The 8,802-nt window shown below is 50.2% G+C and overlaps 3 protein-coding genes across 3 annotated transcripts; 1 reads left to right on the top strand and 2 right to left on the bottom strand.

The window, feature by feature from the left end:
* Positions 1-381: 381 nt before the first annotated feature.
* Positions 382-2,565, bottom strand: F5B22DRAFT_620276 (mitochondrial carrier domain-containing protein). Its single transcript, XM_047975833.1, has 2 exons — positions 1,911-2,565; positions 382-1,803 (listed from the first exon to the last, which is right to left on the bottom strand). The coding sequence occupies exons 1-2, from the start codon at positions 2,223-2,225 to the stop codon at positions 844-846; spliced, it is 1,275 nt and encodes a 424-aa protein (XP_047827525.1). The 5' UTR covers positions 2,226-2,565; the 3' UTR covers positions 382-843.
* Positions 2,566-2,574: 9 nt separating this feature from the next.
* F5B22DRAFT_620275 (uncharacterized protein) lies at positions 2,575-4,328 on the bottom strand. Its single transcript, XM_047975832.1, has 2 exons — positions 3,837-4,328; positions 2,575-3,710 (listed from the first exon to the last, which is right to left on the bottom strand). The coding sequence occupies exons 1-2, from the start codon at positions 3,992-3,994 to the stop codon at positions 3,182-3,184; spliced, it is 687 nt and encodes a 228-aa protein (XP_047827524.1). The 5' UTR covers positions 3,995-4,328; the 3' UTR covers positions 2,575-3,181.
* A 1,067-nt stretch (positions 4,329-5,395) lies between these two features.
* F5B22DRAFT_391961 (ATP-NAD kinase-like domain-containing protein) lies at positions 5,396-7,155 on the top strand. The gene has a single exon (XM_047971399.1). The coding sequence runs from the start codon at positions 5,564-5,566 to the stop codon at positions 6,950-6,952; it is 1,389 nt and encodes a 462-aa protein (XP_047827523.1). The 5' UTR covers positions 5,396-5,563; the 3' UTR covers positions 6,953-7,155.
* Positions 7,156-8,802: the final 1,647 nt, after the last annotated feature.

Raw genomic sequence — 8,802 nt, 5'->3', positions numbered from 1 at the left:
CCCCCCCCGCGCCCCGCCCCCGCCCCCCCCCCCCCCCCCCCCCCCCCCCCCCCCCCCCCCCCCCCCCCCCCCCTGGGAGGGTGGTATTGGATATATGAATGCACGCTGATATGTTTTAATTCAAACACGCACATTAGAGGGGAGTTGATGACTGAGTTGGGAAGCGTGGATGGGAATTAGGGATAGAGATGTAGCTTTTTAGCTTGTAAATAAATCCTCATCACGTTGAACAGATATAGTTACCCTTGGAATACGGAAGAAAGTCGATATTCATGTTTTGGTAGCATGGTGTGAATCTCAGATGAAGAAAACATTAGAGCGGCTCGGTTAAAATTTAATGAAATGGGTACATAAATCATCTAATTGTTTTCCAAGTATTTTGATCGATTCAAGTTTTCTGGATATTTTTAATTGATATGGATATATATCTACTTTCTAAATCTACCGAAACCCTTGTATATATACCCTATTCAAGTATGTATGTATGTATGTATGGAGTAAGGAAGAAATGCCCTGCCATGGAATACAAACCAGTCCAAAACAACCTATCCAGGTGTAAAGTCATTCATCCCGCGATGCGAATGTCCCGTTCCATTCATGGTATATCCATCCGTCCGTCTATGGAGCAAAGCCCAACGTAGCTAAGTACGTAGGTAAATAAAGTCGTTGCGTAACCCCTCCCCAAACTCCTTGACGCCTACTATGCGAGACGTAGATAATAAGTAAAGGTATGCGTCGAGATACCTTCACTTCCACTTTCACTTCCATCTCTCACTCAATTCTGCTCCGTCCTGTCCTGGTATTGCATCGTGTCGTGTTCCACGTTCACGCCCCCGTGCGTGACTATATGCCCAGAACAGTCTTCATGCGCTCATACGTGTAAAAGCTGACAGCCGCCAGCGGGATGATCTTGACGTAGCCGATCGTCAGACCCACGAAGAAACCAGGCAGCCCGCGCTCCCTGAAGATCAGGCCCGCCGTCTCGGCGATGCGCAGCCTGTGCCCGTCGCCGATGGCGCCCGCGACTTGCATCCGGCGGCGGACGACCTCGAGCGGGTACGAGATGGTCTGCGAGACGGCGCCGGATATGCCGCCCGCGGCGAGCTCGGCCCACGCCGTCAGGGGCGCGGGCTTGTCCTTGGGCGCGTTGGCGGGCTGCGGCAGGGTCGCGTGTTTCCGGAGCGCCGCGGACCGGAAGACGTCGCCGACGGTGTCGTGCGTGAGGAACGACATGCCCGCGTACGGTATCATGCCCAGCATCGTCGTCGAGAAGCCGCGGTAGAAATTGATTATCCCGCTCCGTGGCGCGACTGCGCTTATCGTTGTCGCTGTCGCTGCTGCGATGGAGGAGGTAGATGCGGATGCGGTCGTAGTAGAAGAAGGCGGGAGAGGATGTTCGTGGTATATCTTCTTGCAGATGTGGAGGAGTGAGGAACTTCGCACCCCGGTCTCGAAGGCTAGGCGTACGCGGATTACTTCGAGCGGGTATGTGAAGAGCACTGATGTTAGGCCTGCGAGGGCGCCTGCTGAGAAGCGTCGCAGCCATGTCTCGTTGTGCTTGCTTCCGCCGATGATGAGCGCGCGGTACTGCTCGTACGCGACGAACTTGATGGCGGCGTAGGGGTAGATCTTCAGCAGCGTGGCGGAATGACCCCGGAATAACCCCACTACGCCGTGCTGGGCGTAGATGTCTCCTAATGCGCGGCCGAGGCCTGTCCAGGAACCGGTGTATTTTGCGAACTGCGGATTGCTTGTTTGGAAGAGGATTTTGACTCGGTCGAGGGGTGCGACGGTGGTTTTGGCCTGTTGCGAAGGAGAGGGATAGTGTCAGCACGTTGGTCATGATTGTTGGGTGTAATACTCGGCATCGTAATCCGGAATGCGAGAATCGTAACAAAAGCACTACTTACAGCACATCCTGCCAGACCACCGGCCACAAAGGACCGCATGATGTAGTCCATGCTATGCTTGTTGGGCTTCTTCTTGTCTTGCCCCGCGGTCGCTTCGGTCATGGCGCGCTCTTCAGTGGCAGATTCTGCTGCTGCTGCTGTTGGGCTACTACTACTACTAGTCTTGCTGCTGCTCGAGTCCTTGTCTGTCGCAGTCGAGATCACGGTGCTCGCCCTCCTAATCGCGCCGTCGACCTTGCCGACGAGGCTATCAGGGTTCCCGCCTTCCCGCTGCATCTCGGCGACGGAGCCATAGTTGGTGAGAGCCGATGGCATCTCCTACGCCACCGACTCCTCTGTCGGGTTTCTCGCACGCACGACGACACGTACTATACTTTCATGTAGCGACGGAATGGTGATTGACTTGGTTGTCTCAAAGGAACAATCACTTATGTAGAAAAGTATAGCAAGGAAAGAGGCTGTCGGATAAATGGAGAGAAAAAGAGGGTTGGAGGTGTGTTGGAGGGATCCGGGGTCCAACTAGATAGAGGCCAATTCACAATTCACGAGCCTAGGCCAGGACTTAAGGGCGTTTAAAAGCCGCGAACGTCATATCCACCGGGGGAAAATTGCAACCCCAGCAATCCTCCTCCATACAACCCCCCCAGATTGTACCGAGCCGAGGGTTGCCGAAGTCGAGCCCGGCTTTGCCCCAATTTTCCGTTCGTTTCATGCTAATTCCTCTCTACTTACTTTGCCATGTCACGAGACCAGATTCCTGGTTCCTGATTGCAAGGAAAACGTTATGCGGTCATGCTCGGCGCTAATTTTAAGTGATCATTCATCACTCATTCCAGACAATTAGGTATTCTACTTATTGTATTGATTGTCTACTACGAAATCTGCAAGGCACTCTTCTCGGCATACCTCAGCCTTCGATCCTTGTTCACCTACTTTAAGCATCGTGACCACTTCATCGCCTCCTCATCAAGTCAAATCAGCGCTGAAAAAGAGCCGCGATACCTGTACCTGTCCATCCAGATATGTCGATATTTACTAAGTGCTATGCTTTTGTTAGGCCATCTATGATTCAGGCGTATGCTACCGACGCTGTATTGCAGTTGGATGTCGTCGTAGGAGGTAGCTGGTCTAAATAATTTATGTTATTGTTCCTCTAACCTTTGCTGGACCCCCGTATAATTTTGAACATGTCAAAGCTGATCTGCCCGGATTATTGATGGGCTGTATATGAAACTGGTAGAGAAACTGGTAGAGAGATTGTGGCTGTCGCCCTATCGCACCGTCAGCCTCGCTTCAGTTCTCTCCCTCTCCGCCTTCTGGAACTCCGCTATTTCCTCTTTGGTGGAATTATAGGCGAGCTTAGGCTTGTTGTAGTTGACGCTATTCGGGTTGTCTGGGTGCTTCTTCCATTCTCGGTCGATTCGCTCGATGCGCTGGCTGAGTTTGAGCTTGAGCCCTTCCTCTCGCATCTCTGTCATTCGCTGTTCTTTGTAGGCCTTGTATAGGGCTTCTGCCCTCCTTTCAGGATGCCTGTCGATCTTCATTCCTCCGGACTCGACATCGGCAAGAACATCGAAGGCGTCATCGATGTTGCTGGCACCCAGCTCAGGGAGTTTCTTGTTGTCGTCAAGTCCGAGTGCTCCAAGGGCAGCGTCCAGGCCTCTGCTAGGTTTCTTTTCTGCTGTTTTCGCGTTCTTGGGTTTTGCTCGACCGGGGGTATTCTTTTCCTCTTCAGCAAGAAGTGCGTCTTTTTCAGCTTTCTTTCGTGCTTGAGCTTCCTTTTTTGCGGCTGCGTCTTTCCTATAATGTACAGCATGGATTAGCAAGCTATGTTACCAACAACGTACTTGGCGGCCAAGGTAGGGAGGGTCTCTGAGATGGTGTTTCATAGCGTAGCCAAGAGGGGCGAATAGTAGGAATACGTACGCCTTGGAATCGTCCTTTGCACCTTTCTGCCATTCGGTAGCTTCAGCGCGCTCCTTCGCAGCATCCTGTGCGGCAGCTTTAGCGGCGGCCGCGTCGGCCTTGCGGGCCTGTCCAGCCGCCTTCTTGCTGATATTGCCACTTTTTTCCTTTGGAGGCATAATTTCGAGACCCCGGTACGGGTGGTGTATCAAAGCGAATTACTCTGGTAGAGGGCGACAGAGGGTGATGTTGGCAAAGCCTTTAGCTACAAAAATTGTGGAAGATCTACAGGTAAGTAAGTGAAGATGTGACCCCTCGGACGCTAACCAGGCGGGCACTTAAGAATGGCGGGGTGACTTGACTGCCTGTTGTGGGCTGTGGATTGTGGGTCTTTTAGTGGAGGGGCTTGGACTGATTCTGCATTTTGATTGGCGCTAGGCAAGACATAGCTAGATCTGCTGGTACGGTACCTCTGTCACATAGGTAGTAGTACATACATCACCCTTCCAATTCATCTTTGATTCTCATGATATACAGCTGAATAATAGGAATGGATAAAGGGACCTTTGATCATTCGTACTTTATAAGGGATCCGGGGCCTAATTTCTTTGCTTGGACTCTGGTAACGTCTCTTGTAACATCCTCCGGTTTGATATGTCGTTGTTAGTCGTAATTATATATACGGCACCGTCCGAAGCCGGACAGCGTGTCTCCAGGGAGACAAGCCCAACTACGGAAACCTCTTAAGCTTCTAACTATGCATAAATCTAAATATGAATGTAAACATTCACAGCATATGAAGATTGTTATAGGATGACGTTGGTCAAACTCCCTCTAAAAGGTAGCAATCTGAAGATCCCTTTAGTATTGGCCGGATGTGAGTCATCGCATGATAGTCGTAGAATCTTCGCTCCCGTTGTATGAATGATGTTCAGCTTTCCGAACCAGGTCTGTCATTTCAGCTGAGGTTATGAATCTCGTTGGCGTATTGACTGACAGCCCCCAAACTCTAGGCCTCTGCTAAATAGCACGCCTATGGCATGCTAGCTTTAGCAATCACTCACTACTCTCTCTCGTAATCCCCCCAAGCCAGACGGAAAGCCGCTTGCTCATACTCGAGATATGGGACAAAATGACTCTAAGTATGCCCTAGGATAAGTTTTACACTGAACGGCAGTAGACACGAGTTTAAATGGAATTATATTCTGAGTCATAGTTAATGGACAGGAAACTAATAGCCGAATTGGTAGGTACTTTCTATGGCAATACGCCTTCGCAGGCTCTGTTTGTATGAAGCTTCTCTATCCGGCTTATGAGGAATCTCAATTCAATGGGCCATTGACATTGTACAGTCACGTCGAATATAGAGCCAACTTGACTGTGTAATATAAAACGAGTGGGTATGAATCATGATTAGTATCTGCAATGTGTGGTGATAATATTGCTGTTGCTCTAGCAGTATTTTGGCGATGTTGATGAATGACGATAATTGGCGTGCAGTCACCGTGAGGGGAAGTCAATAGGCACTATCGGTAGGTATCAGCTTGCGCAATGTGACAGTATAATGTGACCCATTTATCAGCCTGCCTTATGATACCGTGCCATTCTCATTCCTGCTGTTCATTTTTTATTTTTTCTTTTTTCCTAGCCTTACCTATATAAAAAGGAGACATAGAAGTGTGTGAAATCAGACCTGTCCTAGAGCTTGACATTCGTACCGGAAAAGCCGGACATTGCCGACGGTCAAAATGGCAGCAGATAATACAACCGGTGCAGATATCGCCCAGCTTCCCAGCCCTGAGCAGATTATCTGCATCTTGAAGAAAGAAGGAGTGGCGAAGGATACGTACGAAATATTCTCGTTCGAGCAGAAGGAGCAAGACGGAAAATCCTCATTTACGCTACATCGCTCATCTCATGTTAAAGGCGAGGATGACAAGGCCTTACAAACCCTCATCGACGATTTTCAGGTTGCCGGTGCGCCCGCACACTTACAGTCGGGCCCACAGCGCCGCGTCCACGTCGTTGTGTCCGTACGCTCGGGCACCGGGCTTAGCGCGCAGTTCTACGAGAATGTCCTTGCGCCATTACTTGAGGCGCTCGGCCTCTCGGCCTCAGGAGAAGATCCAGGGCAGAAAGCATCTTATCACCTACTCGTCACGCAAGATGCAGAAAGCGTGAAAAACTTCGCCAAGGACCTCGCAGTCCGGGACCGAGCCGAGACAGGTGTCGAGCACACGGTCGTACTGCTCAGCGGCGATGGCGGCGTGATAGACATGTTGAACGGCTATGCGTCAGAGAGCGCCGATATAACCTCTTCGAGTCCGCCGCTCATCGCCATTCTACCCCTAGGCACAGGCAACGCACTATTCAATTCGCTGCACAAGAAGGCAACAACACCAGCATCCTCGGATCTCGTGCAGGGACTGCGCACGTTGCTCCGCGGAACAGCTGCCCCGCTTCCCTCCTTTAAAGCCGTATTCCCAACAGGCTCGCGCACAATCACATATTCGGAGACTGGGGACAACTCTACGACGGCTTCGACTCCTAGTCTCGGGGAACAGGCTGAGTACATAACGCATCTCTACGGTGTGGTGGTCGCGAGCTATGGCTTCCACAGCCAGTTAGTCTGGGAAAGCGATACGCCAGAGTACCGTAAGCACGGCGCAAAGCGATTCCAGATGGTCGCGGAGGAGCTGTTGAAGGAAAGTCACGCGTACCGTGCTACCGTGGAGATCGCCCAATCGTCTCCCGCTACGGGCGGAGGAAAAATGATGAAGAAATTGGATCGCGACCTGCACGCCTACATCCTCGCGACGACCGTCTCGAACCTCGAGAAGACGTTCTGCATCTCCCCCGCCAGCCAGCCTCTGGACGGGCAGTTGCGGCTCGTGCACTTCGGTCCCGCGGACGGGAAGAAGACGATGGACATCATGATGGCTGCTTACGATGGCGGGAAGCATATCGGCATGGACGGGGTGGGATATGAGGAGATGGACGAGATCAGGATCACGACGCACGAAGAGGACGCGCGGTGGCGGAAGGTGTGCATCGACGGGACTATCGTCGAGATCCCTGCCGGTGGATGCATGGTCGTTGAGAAGGAGGCGAGACGGCACTTGGGAGTGCTCGTATAAGCCGACGGCACAGAGAATTTCCTTGGTTTTATATATACTTCCAGCTACTAGCTGGAGATCCTAGAGTTTTTCACTTGAAAGCAAGCATCGAACATGGGAGCTTTGACCTATTATCTCTCGTTTCCACGCCCTTACCCCTTTGGCTACTGTGAGATTGAATTACAGACCTCCGTAATACTACTTTAGAATTAGAAATTAGGCTTTGCAAATCTAAGCAAGGTGGGTAAATTCACCTGAGCTGGTATGTCAACGATTACTTACTGTTAAAAGTCTGCTACTCAGCAGGACTCGGTAACGGGATATTACTATATGATCGAGGTTCTAGCTAAGCTTAAATTCTACATATACTACTTTCACACCAACTCATCTACCACAATAGAGCGAAAGGAAAACACGACCCCCTATCATGATCACGAATACAGTGAAGTCGTTGCTATTGGCCTTGACTAGAATATGTAGGCGCCTTTTATTGTTAACAAGCGCTTGTCCAGGGGGCATACGATCGAATAGTGGCCACGTTGGTGATCGGAATGAGACCATTTTCTACAGATTTCTATATCGTTATAACTTAAGCAGTGCGATATGCGACCTTCGCGTTAGGAAGCTTGTTAGATGGCTTAGTTTGACTTTCTCTAGGTCAGAGACGAAATTATCTACTGCAAGCAGAATTCACTGACTTTGGGAAGTCGCTGTGAATGAAATGGACTCACTTGGATGATGCTTTTAAACAACTTTACTTAGCAGTAGTTATAGAAGTTGGTACTACGCAATTCCGATTAGGATTTGAGAAGGAAGAGTCGATGCGAAGTTGACTCACTCTTAAATTGTAGTATTCAAGTAGAATCTTGACGTCCACGCTTCCAAGAAGAGTTGCACGACAAAGGATCAGAATGTCGATCTCTCCTCCATGGGTGAGTAGACCAGGGGCACAATGTATCGGGTAATACCTCAGCAGTATGAGAGTTAGGTTGTGAAACCATTCCTTCCAGCTGTCGATCTTAAAATCATAATGTAAAATAAATCCACAGGTTTGAACCTCAGAGCCCCGAAGATAGCACAATATGTCTCCGTGTAATCAGACTACCTAGTTGATCCCATCTTCGACGTAAGTACGAGTCGGCATCACGGGAAACGGGCAAAACGACGCCGAACATCGGACCCGGTCAGCAGCTATCATGCACCGTTAGTTACAAGCAAGCAAGCAACACTGTGGCGTAGGCGAAGCGAAGCAGTTGGTTCAGCTCACCGGGGACCATTCCAAAAGGGAAATCAGTATACGGCACAGCACTTTTATGTTGCATCCGAAGAGACCGTGTGATAGGTAGGTATCGTCCTGTAGACTTGGACCTCTACTCGCAAGACACGACATCCGCTTATGAAAAAAGATGGAAAATGATTCGGCACTCGATCTAGGTATTAGAATAGGTAGAGCGCAGAGAGCTATATTTTACAAGACGTCCTTGAAAAACGCTACATGCGAGATACTCACTCCAGTTCCAACCTAATGTTTTGCCAATCCCATGCTGCACCTAACGCTCACCCTCCTCTGTCTCAGATATACAGCGCCATCCAACCAATTAATCTGACAGGCAGTTAGAAGAAGCTTGATTCGGGAATTGATCGTCTAGACACGTGGGCGTGGGCGTGGTGGTGGTGGTTGCGTGGGGATTTTACCCATTTGCCGCTCTTCCTTCCTTTCTTCGGGTACTCCTCACTCACATACAGTACTAATACCGGTTTTTTTTTTGGGGGGGGGGGGGGGGGGGGGGGGGGAAAATCAAAAAAATTTAAATGTTTTTGTTAACATTTCCAGTTTTAAGGGGAAAGTACGGGTTCACTAATTTATTGGG

This window comes from Xylaria bambusicola, assembly GCF_022495145.1.
Source record: "Xylaria bambusicola strain CBS 139988 unplaced genomic scaffold F5B22scaffold_47, whole genome shotgun sequence".
NCBI classification, from domain to species: Eukaryota; Fungi; Ascomycota; class Sordariomycetes; order Xylariales; family Xylariaceae; genus Xylaria; species Xylaria bambusicola.
Note: the sequence above shows the minus strand (reverse complement) of the source record. Positions and strands in the feature narration are given on the sequence as shown.